At 49.9% G+C, this 21,931-nt stretch overlaps 1 protein-coding gene across 3 annotated transcripts; it reads right to left on the bottom strand.

Annotated features, from left to right (window-relative positions):
- Positions 1-346: 346 nt before the first annotated feature.
- Positions 347-21,139, bottom strand: PRXL2A (peroxiredoxin like 2A). 3 transcript variants are annotated; one of them, XM_024740249.1, is made up of 6 exons: positions 20,974-21,139; positions 10,638-10,817; positions 8,207-8,298; positions 4,933-5,073; positions 4,162-4,326; positions 347-1,275 (listed from the first exon to the last, which is right to left on the bottom strand). In XM_024740249.1, exons 2-6 carry the CDS (start codon positions 10,813-10,815, stop codon positions 1,159-1,161), a joined length of 693 nt encoding a protein of 230 aa, XP_024596017.1. In that variant the 5' UTR covers positions 10,816-10,817; positions 20,974-21,139; the 3' UTR covers positions 347-1,158. The 3 variants fall into 3 exon arrangements, with proteins under 3 accessions (XP_024596017.1, XP_024596020.1, XP_024596018.1); XM_024740252.1 differs by having other exon boundaries at positions 10,638-10,800; positions 20,974-21,137; XM_024740250.1 differs by lacking the exon at positions 20,974-21,139 and adding an exon at positions 14,998-15,142.
- Positions 21,140-21,931: the final 792 nt, after the last annotated feature.

The raw sequence follows: 21,931 nt of genomic DNA, 5'->3' as shown, positions 1-21,931 counted from the left end.
TGCTGACCTCATACTTACTCACATGACAACATTTCAAAGATAACAAACCAATGAACTAAGTTACATTTCATCTTCTCTGTCCTTCTTCCTCCTCAGTCACCAAATTAGGCTAGAAAACCATCAATAGGAAAGCAGCTACCAGTTTTAAATGCCAAGTCATTCCTCTAGGAAAGTCAGTAAAATCACTAACATGAATGACGGGATGAACTTTTCTGGGCATTTGGAAACCTCGTAGATCATTAGAACTAGAGGAACTCCTCCCCCGACCCTACCCCATACACATGCAGAATACTGATTTTTCATGTTCAGTGTCTTTGGCCCCCCACTGATTTAAAAAACTCAGCCGTTATTACGGTAAATATTTTTATTGTTAGTTTTGTCAGAAACATTTGTACATATCGGCAATTTCTGATGCCTGATTTTATTAGAGCCTAATTTTACTGATCATCTCTTCTAGAAAATCAAATCTCCAAGATTAGAATGGAAGACAATGAAAAAATAGATTTCACTTTATAGTTTACCTTTATCGAGCCATCCAAAGCACATAGTTCTTTTATACGAGTATTACTTCAACATAATATAATAAATCATAACAAACCAGTGAACTAAGTTACATTTCATCTTCTCTGTCCTTTTTCCTCCTCAGTCACCAGATTAGGCTAGAAAACCATCAACAGGAAAACAGCTACCAATTTTAAATGCCAAGTCATTCCTCTAGGAAAGACAGCAAAATCACTAACATGAATCATTCATTGAAAACACAAGCCAGAACCTTATACCGTTAATCTTCAAGTCAATCACCAACTTTTCTTAGATTTTTAAAGACACGAAAATGAAAATCATTTCAAATAACAGCACTCAAACACCATATATGTTTGTAATGAGGTGTAGCAGTCAACTTTAAGCCTCCGATTTTCCAGGTTTTAGCTGAAATAAGCCTTATTAATTCGCTTTTTAGATTTTTATCAGTCTTGTTTGGGGGTTATCTTGCCTTATTAGGCCTAAACAGAGTACAATATTAAAATATGTTAATTGTCTATACTGAGAATATGGCATAAATGGGTTTCTAACTCCTTAGGGACAGCAGTGGAAACACAACACATCCCATGAACACGGGTGAGAGCCCTAGTTATCCCTGAGCTGGGCAGTTTCACACCATCATTTCTTCTCTGAGGCTGAAGTCTGTGGTTTGATGATCTTCTTAGCAGCTTCCAGAACAGAAACTAGGTTTACTTTGTCTCCAAATTCTTTTTCTCGGTGCTCCAGAAGAATGCCCTGAAAGGAAACAAGAGGGTACATCAGTCCTCACTCTGAGTCATTCATTCATGAGACAGACACTGAGCGCCAGCTGTCCATCAAGGCCCTTGCTTGGGCAGCAAGGAACAGAGATCCGAATTGGTCCCGGCTCTGCCCTCGAAGAGTTCAGTCTTTTGGGGAAGGTAGATCAGGGGAGGCTCCTCCGCAGTATTTGGACTGTACGAGCAGCACTTTGGGAGCCGGAAGTCAGGAGGCTTCACAGGTGATAGAGCATGTCTACAGGTAGAGATGCACGTAAAAGAACATTCCAGGCAGAAAGAACAGAATGAGCTTGCACAGAAAAGCCTGGAGTTGTGGAAGTAGAGCTCAGAGGTCAGACCTTGACAGGCACTAAGTGAACACCTGAAAAGGGAGACGCTATCTTTAGTTTTCCTACGAAACTGGAGGCCACTCACTTCTGATACCATGAAGCAAAATGCACTAAGACATACTACACCCCAAAATACCCTAAAGTTGTAAAAAAGATAAAATGTGTTTGAGATCAGCATCAAGGAATCCTTGTTAAAGGGTTCTTTGATAGGTGACAAATTAAACTCAAATTGAATTTAAAAAATAAACATTTATAAACATGTTCTTTGTACCATTATTTATAAAGACTTTTAAAAAGAAAAGTGCCACCACACTGTGGTGACTACAGAGAAGCAGATCAGGAAAGTACATTCACTCGCTCATTAGCGCGGTTTGCAGACGTTAAAAACACTGAGGAAGAACATATGATGACATGGGGAAATGTTCATGACACGCTGTTAAATGAAAAAAGAACATCTAGTTTAGTGAGGTACCGTTTTCTAAAAAAACACAAAAGGCCTGTCAGCTCAGCTCTGTCCTAAGAGGTTGTCCCTGGTAAACAAAAGGCCTGTCAGCTCAGCTCTGTCCTAAGAGGTTGTCCCTGGTAGCTGAGCTTATAGAATGGCTCTCCCCACCTTCTCTGTTTTCAAATTTCCTATGTTGAAAACACACTGCTTCTTTAAAGTTAAGTATGCTTTAAAGATTATTATGACAAAGGAAATCCCTACTGAGTGGCACCTGGCACAGTGGGACTGCAAAAACTCTGCTCTGAAGAAACACGGAGGTAAGCCCTGAGGCCAGGCCAGCCTGGTCAGCCTTCCACCAGGAAGGAGGAAGACAGGAGCTCCGGGGAGCACCAGCAAAGTCAAACAACACCCCAGGAGCGAGCCAGCCAGGCTTGGGCAGCCCGTGAGCACCAGGTGAGTCACTGCCAGGCAAGAGGAGGCTGGCAGGTGAGCCAAGCCCTTCCCTGGGGGCTGAGGAAAGGCAGAGATAGGAAGGGGAAGGAATCCCAGGGGCCCGGAGTGGGAAGAGGCTGAGGGATCCTGAGGAAGTGGCCTGCCCAAGTGCAAGGGTACCTGGAAGGGGTCTTTGGGAACCACCTCCAAAGTGGGGCTATGGGCAAGGGAAGGGCAGGGTCTCTGGAGCAGGACAGATCGGAGTTCCTGAGTTTCATTCCCTTTGCACCACATACTGGCCCCATATCTTTGGCTGAGTTATTTGGCCCACTTCCTTACATGTAGATAGGAATAAAAATACCGACCATCCCAGACTGGTTGCAGAGAAGACAGGAGATCACATATATGAGCACCTGGCACAAGGCAGGTACTCACTGGCAGCCGTTATCACTAAGACATTTTGATACATTACCAGAAAGTTAGCAAACAGGTTTATGTTATATCAGACACCAATTCATGCTAGATTCTCACACAGACAAGCAACTGCAGATACCAAGGTTTAAAAGGAAGAGATTCGAAATACAGCTTAAAATTGAAGGCATTCTAGTCCCACTAGCTTTCCTCCCCAACTGGGGAAAGTATGCAGTTATCAACGTCAGTGGTGAGTTCCACCATGCAGACCAACCCTGTCTTCTTTTTTCTTTTTGGCCGCACCATGTGGCTTTTGGGATCTTAGTTCCCTGACCAGGGATCGAACCCGTGCCCCCTGCAGTGGAAGCATCGAGCCCTAACCACTGGAGCACCAGGGAATTCCAACCCTGTCTTTTTACAGACAAGCTCAAATGTTAATGTCATGCCCGAAGTTGGTGAGACGAGCCTAGAAATCAGACCACTGGGTCTTCCTGCCAGGCCTTGAGCCTGCACTCACTGTACCCTGTCCTTTCTCTGAGCCCACCCGGCCTCTGCTGGCACTGCCGTGAGTCTGCCGTGGAGCATCCACCCACCCGCCTCCTGAGCCCACAGGGACCTCATCTCTCCACACCTTCCCTTAAGCCCCCGTGCTGACTCTGGATCCCCACAGCCAGGGCCTGAAATAGAGTGTGCAGAGAAGTCTGCTGCCCCTCCAGAGACAGCCAGGCCACCAGGACCCCCGCAGGGAAAGCACCACCCAGCACAGCTCCCTGCTGCTCCCCCAACGAGGTCTCTTTCCATTCCTTCTCTCCTCTTCACTTTTCTCTACTGTCCATCCTCGATGACAGGGAACACTGCAAGGGAGTAAATTCTTCACAGAACAAAGACTCTGCTTTTGTTCTAGTGTAGAAAACAGAACTTGACATCAGGAAACCCGGGTCCAGGCTCCTGAAGTGCCACTGAGGAGCCGTCCTCCTTGGTGCAATCACTTGCCCCCTCACAAGTTATTTACCTGCAAGACTCAAACTATGTCGCGATGTTACTGTGACGAGGGAGGGGGTCGTGTGTGAGGTGCCGAGAGAGCAGGCGTGCAATAAACGATCATTTCCCTCCCTTCCCCTTCCTCATGCTCCCTGGCTTTCTGGAAGGAAGGCTGGGAGACTCCGAGAAGGGAAAACCACCCTCCCACCCGACACATCGGGGTCTCATGCTCACAGACCCACGAGTGAACACACTAGCAATTTACCTGCTTTCCTGGTCCCACCACAAAAACTCCCCCAAGGATGAAGCCCTCGCCTTCCAGGTTTCCAGAAAAGCCTCCACTCCGGGCCCGGAAGAAGTTGTACCAGACACCCAGACGGACAAATCCCATGAACATCATCTTCCGCCTTTCCGGACCATAGAACTTCTTCTGTAGGAGCGAGGAAGACAGACCCCATATGAGTAGCCCATAATGCCTGCCTTCCCCAGGGAGGAAAGTTCCCAGCAGGGCATCTGTTTTCAGACAAAGACCCAAAGGCTGCTGGTTCCTGTCCTCCACCACCCGACACACAGCTGCCACCCAGGAGCGCTCTCAACTGCCCGAGCTAAAGAGAACCCTGTGGCCTGCCACCCTGACTCTAATCTCTTGCTATGGACGTACAGGGTTCTTGGGCCTGACAGAGTGACAACAGTCCTACATTCTGCAGAGGTTAGTAGAGGGGAAAGAACTATGGCTGCAATGAATTAAGGGACAGGGGCTTATGCTGGGCAAACCCCTGCAGCGCAGGGAAACCGGTGGAGCTTTCAGCTATTTCCAAGGCTCCCATTCCCGGGTCACAAGTCAGGAAGGGCTCAAGTAATAACTGAAGGACAGCTCTTAAGTTTTCTTCACTCATGCTCTGCTCAGAGGGCTAGGGGCAGCTGAAAGGGAGGCCGACTCCAACTCCTGTCCAGACATGCTTTTGGACCACCGAACTCTCCACGCACAAGCGCAATCCCCAGCAGTCAGTGTCCGACAGGCTCACAGCACACGTACCTTTTCATCCAGGAAGATTTCTCCTTTGAAATAAGGCTGGAAGTCCTTCACTTCAGTCTTGACGTGCTCCTTTACCACTGCGTAGAGGGGGATGCCCAGCTCGTCCAACTTGGGCTTCAGGGAGGACAGGTCTGCAGCCTCCTGCAGAAGACAGGAAAGGTCAGGGGCATGAACTCTCAGGGCTCTGCAGCCAACCAGCACCCTCTTTCCTACAGGCCCAGAGCGTGGCTGGCACCGAATGCAGAAGAACAAAGGCAACAAAATGCCAAGAACAATTAAGGCCTGTGTAGACCAGCAAAAGACTGTCCCAGCTGGGCACGAGGCCTCAGGATAGAGTGTCAGGTCCCCTCCTCAGCCCAGGTTCCTGTCCTGTCCATGGAGGGAAGGAGAGGCTAGTCTCCTGTTATGGGTGTCCTAACCATGGCCTGGGGAGCATCCGATAACTAAGGGCTTGCTTGCACCCAAACTCAGTCCTCCACTCCTAGCCACAGTGCTTCTCTCCTAATCTCCCAGCCCCTCCACTGCACTAGAGCAAACTAGCACAAGGGCCTAGCAGTCGATCTCCATGCAGGCCATGTGAATAGCTGCCTCCACACCTCTGCTCAGCTGGCCCCCTCTCATTGCAATAACCTTCCTTCTTTCTCCAGCTCAAATCCTACCCTCTAGAAAAGGATCCCTGTTCTAAAAAGTTCTCCCTGGCTAGCGCAGCCTGGAGTAAAGGCCTGATTCTCTGTGTATATCTAATCTTTCCTGCTTGGCGACTTTTTCTGTACTGAGTCCACTGGGTTCCACTAAGTTGAGCTTTGTCCCTTGAGTTCCCAAATGTGTCTCAGAGTCAGAAACTGCCTTCCATTTCTTGTATCCCTCAGTGCCTCGCACATGGCTGGATATGCAGAAGGTACTAGGTACCAGGAGGAAAGATTCCAGGTGAACGTGGACAATGGGGAGACCGCAGCTGAGCTGGGAAGTATGGACATCCCTGATTCTCAGGAACTGCGGGCTAGATGAAAAGATGAAACTCACACATCAGGGTAGAGCTTCGATGTTAAGAACAAACTACTTTTTCACATTTGGTGTCAGAATGAAAGAAGCAGCAGGAAATCCTGTCAGAAGCAGCCTACTTGCCTCCAATACATTTGCTATATGGTGGCAACTGCATTTAATTTTTCATGTATTTTCTGGAACAACAACAAAAGGATAGCTAATGAAGCAGAGTTCATTACAATGCATTTGTCAAGAGGTTCAGTGAGTGGCAGACTCTGCCCAAGAGCAGAGAGGACTACAGGTCTGATGTGGTCAAAGAGCACCTGTGTGTGAGAGGAAAGGTTTTACTCACTTTCCCTGGGCTTTACTCAGAAAAAGTGTGAAGTGGAAACTGAGTCACATGCCTCCCCCCTCAAAGTAACTTTGCCTGCCATCCAACCATCCTTTTAGAAACATAAGTTTCCATAAAATGCTCTACCAGGGTACGGACCAGAGCCCAGAAAAACAGGTTGTAATTAGAGCAGGTGCTCCTGGAACCTTGGGGTTTAGCTGGCCTTGAGAAATCAAGTCACAACAGGCTTCCATGTTGGTATTTGGAGGCATCAGAGATTGGACTCAAAAGCCCTGAGTTTAAATGTCACCCCCTGTGGCAGGCAGAATAGTACCTCCTAAGGATGGATGTCCACATCCTAATCCCAAGAACCCGTGAATATGTTTTGTTACATGGGAAGGGGGAATTAAGGCAGCAGATGAAATTTAGATTGCTAAGCAGGTGATCTTAAAGGAGATTATCCTGTTTTATCTGGGTGGTCCCAATGTGGAATCACTAAGGTCCTTAAATGTGGGAGAGGAAAGCAGAACGGTCAGTGTCATAGTGACACAATGTAAGAAAGACTTGGCCAGCTATTGCTGGCTTTAAAAATGGAGGAAGGGGGCACAAGCCAAGGAACGCAGATGGCCTCTAGAGGCTGGAGAAGACGCAGAAATTATTTATCCCCTGGAGCCTCCAGAAGAATTACAGCCCTACTGATACCTTTATTTTAGCTCAGTGAGCCATTTCAGAATGCTGACCTTTAGAACTGTAAGAAAATGAATCAGTGTTATTTAAAGCCACTGAGTATGTGATCACGTGTTACAGCAGCAATAGGAAATTAACACACCCCCTAGAGCAGTATGACATTGTCACTACCTCTGTACCTCAATTTCCTCCTCTGTAAAATGAGAATGACAACAACAAGCTGTATTTTCCAGGGATGCAGTGGGGAACCAATGAGGTACCGACGGAAAGTGCCCTGAATGTATAGAACGATACTGTACCATGCAATGTAGGCAGATTCTCAGCCAGCCCAACCACACAAGCAGGGGAGGGCTCTGCAAGGCTGAAAGGAAATGCCTCAGGATAAGTCAGGACAACCAGGGGAAGGAGGATGGCAACTCGGACAGGACCAAGGCCATGACCTGAAAAGCAAAGTTTTCTCAAGAGCTGGAGTACTGTCGTTCCCAGTTCTCCCCCAGGCAAAGCCGTGAACCTCGGGACCTGGGTCTTCTGTCACTGACTGTATGACCATGGATAGGTCAACAAACCACTCGTATCCTCAGTTTACCTATGTGTAAAGTGACAAGGCTGGACCCTGCCTTCCCTTGACAAGCTTCCTCACTTACTGAACAGACGCGATGGCCTCCCTTTGAGGGGCCAACCTGGAGACCTCCCAGTCAGTGAGCCCCAAATTGCACCAAACTCTCATGCCCACTGCATCCACACTATCGGCATGACCAAAATCCCCTGGGCTTCAGATCCAACGCCGAGAGCACAGAGAGGCAGCAGAGTCACCACGTGCGGCTCTCAGCTATCCATCAGGGACACCAGCGGGATCCCCAGGAAGAGGCAGACAGGCAGGTCCATTCTAAAGATGTGGCCCTGTGCTCCCCCGGGTGCTGTAGCTGCACCACAGGCGAGGCTGCCCATGCCTGTACCAGTAACGATCCAGGCACCTCATTTCAGTAAGCAAACCCCTGTGCTGAGAACTAGGGACATGCAATTGGCCCTGGTCCAGGACACAGATACTACAAGAGTGAAAGGCCTTGGAATGCCCAAGAAAAGTCAAATATGTTGCTAACCCTAGGATATGGTGAGCTGTTAAATGAACAGAAGCAGAGAATTAGGCAAAAAACAAAACAAAACAAACCTAGAGTAAATAACATAATGGGCCACTGTTGGTCCTGGCTGGAAATGCCCCGGTCCCCCCTTGCTACGATCCCTTCCTCTGAACAGATCCTCAAATGCACTCACCTCTCGACAGAGGAAACAGCCTGGCCTCCGCACAGCCATAATCACAGCTCCATTATTTTCCCAGAGCGCCTTTGCTTTAAAAGTCACTGGTTCTGAGGAGAAGAAAAGGGAATTCAGTATCATTTCCTCTCAGCCTGGCCCCAACCTCTAAGCACCTCACAGCACCCGGCCAAACAGAGGACCTGCAAAACTATTTCACATGTGGGAAAAAGCAAACAGGAAACACGGATAGGGAATATTCATCTTTCCAAGGAAAATGAATCCAGTGTAAGGGTCCTACTGTATAACCAGAAGGCCCCACCCCCGTAAAAATCTAGTTGTGAACTTGAACATCCCAAACTGGAACATTTCTGGAAAAATAGCATATTCCTTTGCTGTCTCAATGTAACTTGTAACAATCCTTTAGGGCAGATACATGGCCAAAACTTGAACGAGATCTTGCACTTTGGCCAAGAAAACCCCAATTCTTAAAAAAGTATTCAAAGAAATTAGGTCAAAAGAAATTAAAAACAAAAAGCAATTTAACCTAAATATGTTAACTGCACCATTATCCATAGGAGAGGGTAGAAGATGTCCAACAAGGAAACTCTTTGGGTAGCAGGGTAGTGTAGCTCAAGCCCGGCTACAGTCACACTGAGTCCGCATCTAGGTGTGACCCGGGGCAGGCTATATCTCCGCCCTGAACCTCCATTTCCCCATTTGTAAATGCAGATGCCTAGCAGCTCCACTTTGGGCCACAGGGAGTATTAAAAGATGGATATAAAAGTGCTCTCCAGGTAATAGAGTCAGTGAGGGCTCAATAAGTACTATCCCTTATTATTTTAGCATTTCTCAGAGGAATCCATGTCCCTGTGGGATGTTACATAGGAAAAAAAGAAGGTGGGACGGGATCAAAATCAAATGACACTGGGAAACGCTGGGTCGAACATAGCTAAATAGGACTCTCTCTGCAGGGCTTCTTAGTCCCTTACTGAGGTGACCTACATTATAAATCTGCAGTCACAGTTCCTGCCTTCCCTTGACAAGCTTCCTCACTTACTGAACAGACGCGATGGCCTCCCTTTGAGGGGCCAACCTGGAGACCTCCCAGTCAGTGAGCCCCAAATTGCACCAAACTCTCATGCCCACTGCATCCACACTATCGGCATGACCAAAATCCCCTGGGCTTCAGATCCAACGCCGAGAGCACAGAGAAGCAGCAGAGTCACCACGTGCGGCTCTCAGCCGTCCAGCAGGGACACCAGCTGGCTCCCCAGGAAGAGGCAGACAGGCAGGTCCATTCTAAAGGTGTGGCCCTGTGCTTCCTCGGGTGCTATAGCTGCACCACAGGCGAGGCTGCCCATGCCTGTACCAGTAACGATCCCGGCACCTCATTTCAGTAAGCAAACCCCTGTGCTGAGAACCAGGAATGTGCAATTGGACATAGTGTTTCTCAAATTTATTGGACTCAGGAGCTCCTGTCTTTGAAGATCCAGGAGCCTGGAATTCCTCAGAACACACTCTGGAAGATTTGGCTGAGTAAACAGTGGTACAATTTTACTAAATATTATGGAACGATTATCATTATATTTAGAGAGACAACATGAGAAAATGAAAAATGCTTTTGATAAGAAAAAACTAATACTCAGCCATAAAAAGAAACGAAACTGAGTTATTTGTAGTGAGGTAGATGGACCTAGAGTCTGTCATACAGAGTGAAGCAAGTCAAAAAGAGAAAAATACCACATGCTAACACATATATATGGAATCTAAAAAAAATGGTTCTGAAAAACCTAGTGGCAGGACAGGAACAAAGATGCAGATGTAGAGAATGGCTGAGGACACGGGGACGGGGAAGGGTAAGCTGGGACGAAGTGAGAGAGTGGCATGGACATATATACACTACCAAATGTAAAACAGATAGCTAGTGGGAAGCAGCCACATAGCACAGGGAGATCAGCTCAGTACTTTGTGACCACCTAGAGGGGTGGGATAGGGAGGGTGGGAGGGAGACGCAAGAGGGAGGGGATATGGGGATATATGTGTACGTATAGCTGATTCACTTTGTTATACAGCAGAAACTAACACACCATTGTAAAGCAGCTATACTCCAATAAAGATGTTTAAAAAAAAAAAGAAATAGATTTTATCTCTTAAAAAAAAAAGAAAAAGCTAAAATGTAAAAGATCAATATACAAGTACACCAAGATCATAACTATATATTATTACGTGTACACCTGGAAAAATATGTGTGAAAATAAAAAAGATTATTGTGTTAGGGTAATGGAATTATCAGTAATTCTTAAAGTGTTACTAAATTTTTCCTAATGTTATATTGCCTTTTCAATTAAAAAAAAAAAAAAAAAAGAACTTCTTCAGAGAGAAAAAAACTAAGTAAGCCTGCATCCCAGCATCTTGGAAAAGTACTGACACCAGTGGAGTCACTGCTTACCCTTCTCCAGTGTTTTCAGGTCTATATCCTCCAGATACTCCAGCGTGGCTTTCTGGGGCTTGGGCAGAAATACGTCTGTGTTGGCCAGGAGCAGTGCCAAGGCAGCAGCCCCTAGGGCCCCCGCACCAATGGACCACATTCCCATGGTGAAGAAACTTGGATCCTGGAGGAAAGACATTTCTGGGGATTGAGAGAAAGGAAGACGACGTTACGACGTTACTGCTCCCACAGGGCAGCCGGAATCTGATCTCCCGGACAACAAGGCTCTGGCTGGGCAGCCAATCAGGGGGCCAGAGGCAAAGGGAGGAGAAGCAGCAGTGTCAGAGATGGGACTGGACAAGGGCTGCTAACTGAGCCCCTGCCCACCTGCCGCTACAGGAGCCTGGGAATACAACAGACATGTGGAGGTTCCTGCCCCAGGGAGCTCACTAGTGTGGGTCAGCAGCCACGACAGAGGCGACAGCCTCTCTTGCCGCTCCCTCTCCCTTGCTCAAGGCTGTGTCCTCCCAGCTTGATGGCGCTCCTCCAGGCTGTGTCACTGCCCTCCTCATCAATGTCTGCTCTCTTCCTTCACAGTCCAGGAGTGGCAGCTCCCACCTCCCTGGGGAGGCAGCAGCCTCTCTGTGTGATTAGATCACTTAGAGACCAACCACCCTGTTGTAACCCTACCCTTCCTCCTCGCTGTGAATCCCTCAGACACAGAGCCCAGGTCCTATTCATCCAGCCCCCAGACAGTGCCCAGCAGGGCCTCACTCGAAGTAGGCAGGCAATCCCAGTACATTTCTCCAACTGAGAATACCTTTATTTTCTACTCATTATACAAATAAAACAGGCTCACGGTGAAAACAAAACAAAACACCAAAAAAGAAGCAACACATAAAACCACAGCTGACAAGAAAGCAAATATCCTCTCAACATCTACCACCTATTAAATTATACAGTTTAATAGAGATGGCCACTATTAGTCTGACATTTTTCCCCTGTGAACAGAATTATACAGATGCCTGTCCAGTGAACAGGTAGAGAGACTAAGAGAGAAGGCAAAATGTAAGAAAGAGCACGGTGCTGGGGTGTCTGCTTCAGAGGACTGGGCAACAGACAGTCTGCATTGGGCAGGGGGCTCTGTAGTTGAAATGGAGGTCCAGGCAGGTCCTATAGCATCTGGCCTCCTCCCCAGCTCATGCTTGGGGGCCTCGCCAAGGCTTCCTCTAGTTGGGAAGCCTTGTGCTTCTGAGTGGGAGCTCCTGGAAGCAGCCCACCCCTGTAACCGCAGTAAGTACCCCACCCAGGCTTTGTTTCTCGACAACCACTTACAATACCTATCTTTCCATCTGGCCCTCTCGCCATCCTAGGATCTGACTTACGCCGGAGCCTTCCTCCCCAAGTACCTGCACGACTCTATGTGCTCGGATCACTGGGTACCGACCTGAGGTGTGTGTCTACGTGTATGTGTGTGTGTGTGGCCCACCTGACCTCATCCCACCTAACCAAAGGCTTAATTCTCCCCTGCAGGACTTGACTCAGGAGAGGACCTCTCCAAAGGATTAAGTAAAGGCCCAGAAATCCGCATGTCACTGCCAAGGGAGGGGGCTGTGAGGGATCCACTGCCATGAGGTAGGGTTGGGAGTAACTTGGTGGTGATAACTTTGGGAAGAAAAGGGTAGGCCAGACTAGTGTTTAGGCCAGCCCGGGAAGTTCAGACTTGAGTTCAGAAATAAAAGGGAACTTTCAGACAGGGGATGTGGAGTGTGTACTGGGAATGACCAAATGAAAATAGCCTTTAAGAAAGAGGAATTTGGCATCTGTACACTAGGGGACAGGAAAAAGAAGGGGACTGTGTGTGCTGGGGGAGGAGGTGAGCTGGGAGAGAAGAGTTTCTTATAACCTCAAAATGTGCTCTCGTGTGCTGGCAGCATTGGCATCGTGGAGAACTGCAGAATTTCCAGCCTTACCTCAGAACTAAAAAGTCATAACCTGCATTCATCAGACACGGCAGGCAATTCACAGGCACATAAAAGTTTCAGAAGCATTGTCTTGGAACCAAGAATTCAGGTTTTGTGGTTGGTTGGCCATAAGCCACAGAACAAAGTACAGCCATGAGCGCAGGCTGGCCTTGGAGAGCTGGGCCTTCCTCAAGGGCCAGCTTCTGTTTCCTCAGCTCATTGTGTGAGGGCAGCCACAGAGACAACGAGAGTCAAAAACCAGGGCACAACTCCACGCCTCTGCCCGGAGTGTCCTTCTTCATTCGCTCTGTTCTGCATGACTCAGACGCCTCTTCCAGGGGTCTTCTTGGATGCTCTGCCTACCCCCGTCCCCCAAGAGGGGATATTCACCCCCACCTGTGTCCAAATCACACGATCCTTCTGATTTGGACCTGTTTTCAAGTTTTCTCTCTTCTGACTCTTCCTCAGTTTATCTCTGAGTTCCCCCGTGCCCAGCACAGGGCCTGTTTGTGGTCCACAGTGGGCTCTCCATAAATGTGTGCTAAAATGAATTCAGTAGGATTGAGTGATGAAAATGATGACTTATGGAGGACCGAAGCACTTGGGCAAAGCAGGAAAGAACGTTCCACAGGCCAGCTTCCAGTTCTTTTATGTGTCAAAGTTACACATTACACTGCATTATAGTTCACAGAACAATCAGGAGGAAAACCACAGCTCTCACCTACCTGCTGTAAACAGGAGATTCCCCAGAGCCTGAAACAATTTCTGTACCTTGACGCACTTCCAAAATCTCCCTGGACTGCTGACATGTGTATATGAGTAAGGCCCACATGGCACGGTCCCTGATCACAGATTTGCTAACATTTCTGCATCAGTTCGCGAAGGCCAGCTTACACCTACCCTCCAAAAGGACTCACTTCAATTCCTGGGACACATCAGAGCGTTGCAGGAAGTCCAGGGACCCTTCCAGTCAGCTCCACACCCTTCTAACACACCACTGGCTGTTTCTGGAGGCAAACAGGCTCCGGCTCCCCACTATCCCATCAACAGCCATCAATCAAGCCTGTTTGCTCGCAAGCACAAGGGAATCAGACTCAAACAGACTCAACATTTATTTCCAAACATTTATTCAGCACTGACCTGTTTAATAAATGGCAGTTTGGGATGACATAAAACTAAATGATAAACAGTCCTCAAGGAGATACAGGCCGAGTACACAGATAACAGAAATTCAAGTGGAAAGGTATGAACACGGGGCTAAGGCAGTGCAGCGGTGAGAACCAGTTACATCTGGTCTGGGCAGCCGTAGAAGAACCCAGAAGGAAATGGCTTTGAAGCAGGCATAGGATTCAGAGAGGCAGGATGGAGCAGCTAGGCCAGGCTTGGGCTCAATAAGCCTGGGAAACAGGGGACTGGCGGGGGTGAACGTCCCAAAGGCGCCTGACACCCTACCTCAAGTTCCCAAGCCAGAGCACAAGATGTGGGCTTCAAAAGCCCCAGGAGCATTGTTTAGCACCCCAGCCCCCGCCTCCAGCTGTGATCCGGAAAGCATAAGCACAGAGTCACCCCTCTGGGGAGCTTGGCCCAGGACCTAAGGCCCCGCAGCACTGAGATGTGAGAACATTATCAGCGCCAGAGGTGAGAGGCTGGCCTCTCCATGAACATACACTCCCAGCGGGCCTCTGGCAGCTGCCTCTTCTGCCAGTGGGAAGCAGTGGAAACTGACTTCCGGAAACACCTAGAGAGTGTATAGATCCAGCCTCTCAGCCAAGCCCCCCTGAGCTGCAAAGCAATTCCCATCCCAGCCAAACCATGTTTACTCTAAAGGATATGGACCGTGTGTCAGATGTCCCTTCTCTTTCCTCCCCTCTCTATCCCCTTCTGTTAAGGAAAGGGTCAGTTTCTCTGAAAGATAATAGCAAGGCTGTTTACAGAAGAGCCAGCCGCCACCTGACACAGCCATAGTATTCGGTTCCCCACTGCGGCACTTATCTGATCAGGTCTCTCCCACAGAAGAACGTGAAGCTTGATAAGACCACAAACAAGCAACAGCTGGGGCGGCTCAGAGTGGCAGCGCTGGTCTGGGATAAGCGCCTCGGGGCAGGAGACCCGGCTGGGCTCCCCAGGCCCAGCTGGCTTGATCTCTCCCTCAGCCTCATTTTCCTCAACTCCAAAATGAGGGGGTTGGATGGGGTGAATGGCAAAGCTTCTAAAGCACCCAGTGACATCGTGGGATTCTATCAAAAACAGCTCACTTTGGAGCCTGCACATTCTCGGCTCCTCATCACAACTCTACCCCACCCCATCCCCATTTCAATTTCCAGAGTGTTTCTTCCCCGCTGCCCAGAGCTTCACAAGGCACCTCCCCTCCCCCACACATGGTCCCTCATCCCCAACCTCGGGCACCAGGCACTCACCATCCGCAGTGCGCACACGCTGGCTTCTGCTGACCCACGGGGAGCAGGCAGCAGGGGAGGGCTGGAGGTGGGGCTCTGGAGTCCCGCCTATGGCCCTAAGCTCACTCCATTGGCAGGACCAGGCCACCCAGAAACCCTGGGGCTCCTTCAGCTGCGGACAATCTCCAGAAAACATCAATATGGACAGCTGCCAAGATCCCCTAGCCCTTCAAAACTTGGAGCAAATGTTGAGTCATTTGCAGTCACGCAGATTATAACGTATCAAGCGCCAACAGACTCCCTCTCTGCTTCCCCGGGCAGGCTAATGAAGTGAAGCCCTTAATGTGGCCCTTAATGCAGCCCAGGGGTCACACTAACTGAAATCACAGGAAGATGTCCCTCTCCCCCTGGCCGCTTGTGTAACAGACAAGCAAGCCTGACACCATAGCGGATCTGTTCCTTTAGCTCTAACCCTTGTGCTCTGCAGCCTCTGCACCTTCCTAAAAGGATGTTTCCTAGAGCCTGAAATATACATGATAGCCCATTCTTGAAGCTTTGACCTTTAAAAAGTAGCAGAACTAAAAATAACAATTGTCTTGTTGGAGGTTTATAGCAACACTGTGAGGAGACCTACATGGACAGCTGCAAGGACAAAGGGTTCCTGCACCAAGAAGTATGCAACCACCAGCCACCCGCCTCCCCTTTCAGTATAAAAGCAGCCTGAATTCTAACTCGGGTAAGATGGTTCTTTGGGACATGAGTCCATCATCATCTCGGTCTGCTGGCTTTCCAAATAAAGTCGCTATTCCTTGCCCCAACACCTCCTCTCCCGATTTACTGGCATGTCGTGTAGCGAGCAGTATTGAGTTTGGACTTGGTAACACTTGGGCAGCCTGCTCCCTTGCCCTGTCCTCCACCCCACACCACTGGGGCCCCTTACCTGCTGTCTATTCTTTACCTCCCTCTGCCTTCCCTTCTTTTCCTGCCACTTCAAGACTCCTCTCAATCCACACTCCCTGCCTCAGTGACCTCACCTACAGCCAGCACTTCACTCACCACCTTGGTAGTGACTTCCAGGTTCCAAGTGCTGCTCCGGACTCAAAAGTTTCCACTTGGGGGTTCTATAGGTTATCTCTGTTGCATCATGACCAAAGCTGAGTCAGTTTCTCTTCCGGAGTTCTTTTTACCTAGCTCAGTGAATGACACAAGCATGGAGCCAACTCCTCAAGCCAGAGACTGCAAGTTGCATTTTACTCTCTGTTCTCCCTCATTGCCCACATGAAATCAGTCAGGAAGTTCTGACCATCCTATGACATGGGTTCGCTACCCATCCTCTTCTCAGCCTCACTGCTGCTGTCCACAGCAAAGCCCCTATTACTCTGTACCTGGCCTATCTCAGTAACTACAGAACTGAGCTTGGCTGGCTCCAGCCGGGTCCTCTTCAGCCCATCCTCCGTGCTGTAGCCAGAGCGACTGTCACACTCCCCGGCCTGATCACGTGCTTCCCTTGCTTTCAGACCCTCACTAGCTACAAACCTCCCAGCACGCCGCCAGGGCCCCTGACAGCTCAGCTTCAGGCCACCATTCCGGCCTCACCCCTGGCCACTTCAGCACCCTCATCAGATCACTCAATGTGTAAGGACTATAACATGTTTTGTTAGGCCTCTGCACTGTTGCTCGTGTTGTTTCCATTACCCAGAATGCCCTCCCCGCCCATGCCAACTAGGGAAAGGCCCAAGCACATGTAACACTTTCTCTCCGGAGCCTTTCCTGAAAGCCCCGACAACTGACTGCTCCCTCACCTCTGGTTAGATAGCAGGCATGTATGTGCAAACACACACATACCTTTGCACAATGCACAAGCAGATGGACTTAGTGAATTTAGTTATTTACATGTCTGTCTACACAATATGGTGGAGCAATCTGAGGGCAGGGGCTGTTGTCTTATTCATTCCTGCAAATCCAGCATTTAACACAAATCTTGGCAACTAGTAGGCATTAAATCTCTGAATGAAATGATCTGAATTTTACTCCTTAAACTCCGCAGTGAGGCAGAGCTGGAACTAATCTGCAGCTGGTTTGACCTTAAAGAAACACTCAAGCCTGGGGCTTAGGTGACCTTAGGTTGGGTCCTACCTCCCCTGCTCATCGGCAGGGTGATCTGACACAAGCTATGAAGACACTCTGGGCCTGGATCTCCTCATCTGTACAGAGGAGGGAACTAGAAAATCTACAAGTGCATCTCGGTTCTGACATCCAAAGACTCTGAAGTACTGCACGATTGCAACTCCAGGGTTCTGACATCCAGAAAGCCACGGGGACACCTGCCACTACTGCTCTCCTGCTGGGTGTGTACAGTCTCACCCTCTGCTTCCCCAGGCCTCATTCTACCTGTTCAAGGAGCTGCCTCTGGGCAAGAACTGATAAAGTCTTACTAAAACAAAGTATCAGCCCTGGGTGGGTTAATTCATGCCCGAAACAAGTAGAGACAGCATCATATTCCAAACATTAAGGGTACACCTGCCCAGCCAAGCCCAAACCAGGGAATCCTCCCTCCTCAGAATGAGCTGGCTTGAGGCAGACACAGGGCAGAAGGAAGAAAGGGGTCCTGAGGGAGACAAAAGAAACTAGGAGTGTACATGGGCTTCCTTGTCTCAAGCCCTCAGTGAACAAGGCTGGAAAGGATGCTTCATCTTCTTTTCTTTGCTCTCCTCTGTTCCTTCAGAGCTCTAGTTCAGCCCCTCCTTCACTGAGCAAAAGAAAAAACTAAGGCCCAGAGATGGGACCAGCTAGTCCCAGGTCACTTGCGGGGAGGACTGGTTAGTGGCTGTGCCGGGACTCAGGTCTCCCAACTCCCAGTCCATAGCTATCTATCCTGCATTGGACACTCCTGCATAGGCTGAAACAGTGTGGGATCAGAGCCCAGGAAGAAGGCCTGCAGGTCTTCACGTCTGCTCACTGGCCTGAAGAAGGCTGAAAGCAAAACTGCTCCTGGACAGAGTCTGGGAAATCGGGTGGCTAGAGAGAGCACTAATCTTTCCCAAGCCCAGTACTTTGTGAGCAGTTTATAATTCAAAGCCAAATGTTTTAAGGGTCACGTTGCCCATTCTCAGCTGAGAAGCCACTCCATACCTCTCCTCCCCACAGTAACAAGGTCCTGTCAATTCTGGATAGACAGGCTTGAAAATGGCAATTTTAGCAGCCTGGTGACACGGGCACCCAGGGCCCCACGAGCAGTAGGACATACGCTCCCACCCACCCTTGTTGTCAAGCACCATGGAACTAGCCAGTTGCAAGGAGCTCTCACCTACTTGCCTCGGTCTCTGACTTCCTACTTTGCTCCTTGGCGTGACTGCTTAGCTCTTAAATGCCAGATTCAGAAAGTTCTGATCAGATGCTGAATGTAGAACAAGAGGACTGGGAAACATTGAGTCACTGCCAGTGTGAGGAATATGGGGGCTGGAAGAGGACTTTTCCTCTGATCAGCTACCCTGCGGCTACAGAGCCCCACGCAAAATACCTGGCTGTTCTGCCCCTTGCTTGTACAGCCTCCTGTCTGGGCTCAGTGACATGAGTGTGGGTGGAAAGCAAGGGAGATACCACAAAAGAAACTGAGATTCAGGACAAAAATCCTGGGTTCTCACTCTTCGATTATGAGAGGTCACGTCGTCCCTCTGAACCTCAGTGTCTTCTTAAAAACAGGGCACTTTGGGCTTCCCTGGTGGCGCAGTGATTGAGGGTCCACCTGACGATGCAGGGGACGCGGGTTCATGCCCCGGTCCGGGAAGATCCCACATGCCGCGGAGCGGCTGGGCCCGTGAGCCATGGCCGCTGAGCCTGCGCGTCCGGAGCCTGTGCTCCGCAACGGGCAACAGGCGAGGCCACAACAGTGAGAGGCCCGCGTACTGCAAAAACAAAAACAAAAACAAAAAAAACCCAGGGCACTTTGAAGGGTTGTTGGGAAGACTATATACGAGCAATGAGGAACAAACTGTAAGGCAGCATCATCTTTCTCTTCTTTGCAGGGCTCAGATTCACTCATTCTCCTATGAGGGCAGGAGATTTGAAGCAGAACAGACACAAAACACTGAACAACTTCTTCAGCTGTGTCACTGCAGGCCTGCCTCTTGGGCGGAAGTTCTGGATCTGGAGGGAACCCTGGCTTTTCTCAGGCCCCTGTGGTCTAACTGCCACCCCACAATGCATACTCCATGCTGCCCTTCTGCAGCCTACCAGCACCAGAGAAGGCAAACAGCCCTGCCCAGTTGTAATCTCCCTGTGTCAGAGGCCACTGAGCTCAGGGGTGGGCTGGCTCCCACACAGTGCCTCCAGACAGTTCTTGCCACACACGCCTCAGCAGAAGGAGGTTTGGAGTGTCTCTACTCAACATTTCACAAAAAGGCAAGTACCCAGCTGGCAGGAGAGCTGCCTTATTTCTGGGATACTAATAGAGCCTGGGGCTTCGAGCCTCAGAATTCCAGTCCTCACCAAACTTTCCAAGCGCCATTTAAGTGACAGAAGCAGATAAGACAAAATAAGAAATGTCTTCATACCCCACAGGAACAACGCATAAGATGTCAAATAAATGGCATGCCCTTATAAAGAACAGCAATACAGGAATGGCCACACCAAGAATAGCTCAAACCTAATTCAAATTCCTACAAGCTGTAAGCACCTGGACAAGGCACTGCGTTTGTATCAGTAAAACAGGAATGATTCCCAAATTACAAAATGTAATCTTCCACAGAGTTGTAAGAATCAAAGGATTAAATGTATACGTGGTGCTTTGTAAGCTACCTTACTAAGAGTGACATAATGTGAGGTGTAATTCTTACTCATTTCTAGATTAGTCAATGATTGCCCCTAAAATGTTGTTTGTACATGAGATGGAGGGTTTCTGATGACCCGGTATGTTCCAAGGAGACAGGGTTTCTGATCTCCAGGACTGGGCTGGAGCAGAAGCATCAGAGCCTATATACAAGCTGGCTCCCGGACAATGCTTTGCTAAATAAATCCCAAGTAATTATTTTCTGTTTTTAACCATCTGACAAGTTCAAAGGAAAATACATTAAAATAAATAAATAAATAAAAGCTACACAGGGTTAGAGAATTGGGTTGTGGAAAGAGCCTCGTGTTGGTAAGGAAAAGAGGCCCAGAGTCAGCTGGGACTGGACCCCAAGCCGGCTTCTGGCCCCGCCGGGGGTGCTGCCTCCCCACGGCCCTGGCCAGGCTAGGTCTTAAACATCTTCTCCAAATGCTTCAGCTCCGATCCCTGCAACAACCTCGAGGAGAGACTGTCCGATCATCAGTGCCTTGTCTTTTCACTCCCAGACTTCAGCACAGTGTTTTAAAACGTACGGCTGAGGTCTTTTCAAAAAAAGTTGCCAGGGGTTGTAACCTTTGGGTAAGGGAGGCAAAACAGGTGCCTCTGAGATGAAAAACGCGAGAAATCGCCGCGCCATAAAACACAGGACCCTAAGCAGGCACAGAGCCCAGGGCGACCAGGCTCTTGGCCTCCACCCGCACATCGCCCATCGCCAGCTGGTCGGCCCGCCACCCACAGGCAACCCCGCAGGCCCATCCCGGGCTCGGCCCCGCATAACAGACGCGCCAGGACAAAGCCCCTTTCTCAGTTCTTTGTCCCAACAATCCAGGCAAGCCGGTGCCATCAGCCTCTCTCAAAGCCTGGGGGCGGGGAAGAGAAGGGTTTCTCGGCCGGTCAGATCAGCGCAGGGTCCCGGCCCCGGGTTTTCTGACCGCAAACGCTGGGTTTTTCCGCGGAGCGCGGGGCTCAGGGGCGGGAGGGGTGTCGTCCTCCGAGGGAGGTGGGGGCCGCCTCGAGACCCGCAGGTGTGGCCGCGCCCTGCCGGCTCTGAAGCAGCTTCCCGCGGGCTCCGAAGCTGATCGTGGGGCTGACCTAACCAGCCCCGCATCCGGCCAACCCGCGCGCGCGCCCCGACCTGCATCACTCGCCCCTCCCTGCCTCAGTTTCCTCACCTGCCTTCGCGGACGTCACGTGCCCCGCAGAGCGCTGCGCGCCGCACTTACTGCTCGCGCTCCCCTGCAGCCCGCCTCCTCTCGCGCCCGACGCACGGTGGCTGGCGGGTGGAACACTCCCCGGCCCCAGGGGTCCCAGGGGTGGCCCCAGCGCCTGCGCAGGTTCGCGCCTGCGTCGCCCCGCGCGCCACTCCCACGTGACCCGCCCAGTTCCCCCACCCCCCACCCCACCCCGTGGCTCAGTGCCAGCCCGGCTGTGGCGCTGTCGCCAGCTGGGAGCGCGCGTCCAACTCTATGCGGCTTTCGGGACCCGTTCGCTTGCGGTCCCTGGTTCTCACAGCTCCAGCTGCTTTCAGTCCTTCACGAGTGGTGACGCTAGGCTCCTGATTCATTGTCAGGGGCGCCTTCTGGAGCAAAAGGAGGCTCTCGACTGTCCTGCTGGGAAGCCCTGTAGCCGAGGACAGTCCCCTTTCAGTCCTCAGCGAGTTTTTGAGCAGTTACTTTTTCACGGTCTTTTGGCATAGGGAGGGGGAACCTTTAGGACCGACACACTTTAGCAACAAATTCAGAATTGTCAGCCTCTGACCCCCATCCCACATCCTATTTCACCCCAAAATGGTGGCCATTGGGCAGAGCGTGGTGAGTGGAGATGGCTGGCTACTGGGATGTTGCCTGACTTTACAGATTCTGAAATCGGGGTCTAGTTTGACCCACATGGTTCTTCCACTCATTCAGTTACTCCTCATATTTAAGTGTCCACATTGTTCTATAAAAGTAGGCAGTTGAGAGAACACCTTTTCAGAGACAGGAAGACCTGATTCACAATATAACACTTAAAGTAACACTGGGACAACTGATCAGTCACAAGGCAGTGTGCAGTGAAATAGCAAAGCAGGGCTGCCACACCCGCTGGTCAGAGGTAGCGGTCTGACTGCAGTTTGGCCCCTGAGTTCACCTG

The sequence above is a fragment of the Neophocaena asiaeorientalis genome, unplaced genomic scaffold (assembly GCF_003031525.2).
Source record: "Neophocaena asiaeorientalis asiaeorientalis breed wild unplaced genomic scaffold, Neophocaena_asiaeorientalis_V1.1 scaffold517, whole genome shotgun sequence".
Classification (NCBI taxonomy): Eukaryota; Metazoa; Chordata; class Mammalia; order Artiodactyla; family Phocoenidae; genus Neophocaena; species Neophocaena asiaeorientalis.
The sequence above is the reverse complement of the archived record's forward strand: the minus strand, read 5'-3'. Positions and strand labels throughout refer to the sequence as shown.

Excerpts from the sequence above, each read along its gene's own strand:
- PRXL2A (XM_024740249.1), bottom strand. The coding sequence starts at position 10,815 with ATGTCTTTCCTCCAGGATCCAAGTTTCTTCACCATGGGAATGTGGTCC. Across the intron at positions 8,299-10,637 it reads CCTGAAAACACTGGAGAAGG|AACCAGTGACTTTTAAAGCA; the intron begins GTAAGCAGTGAC and ends TCTTCTCCTCAG. Across the intron at positions 4,327-4,932 it reads AAATCTTCCTGGATGAAAAG|AAGAAGTTCTATGGTCCGGA; the intron begins GTACGTGTGCTG and ends TCGCTCCTACAG.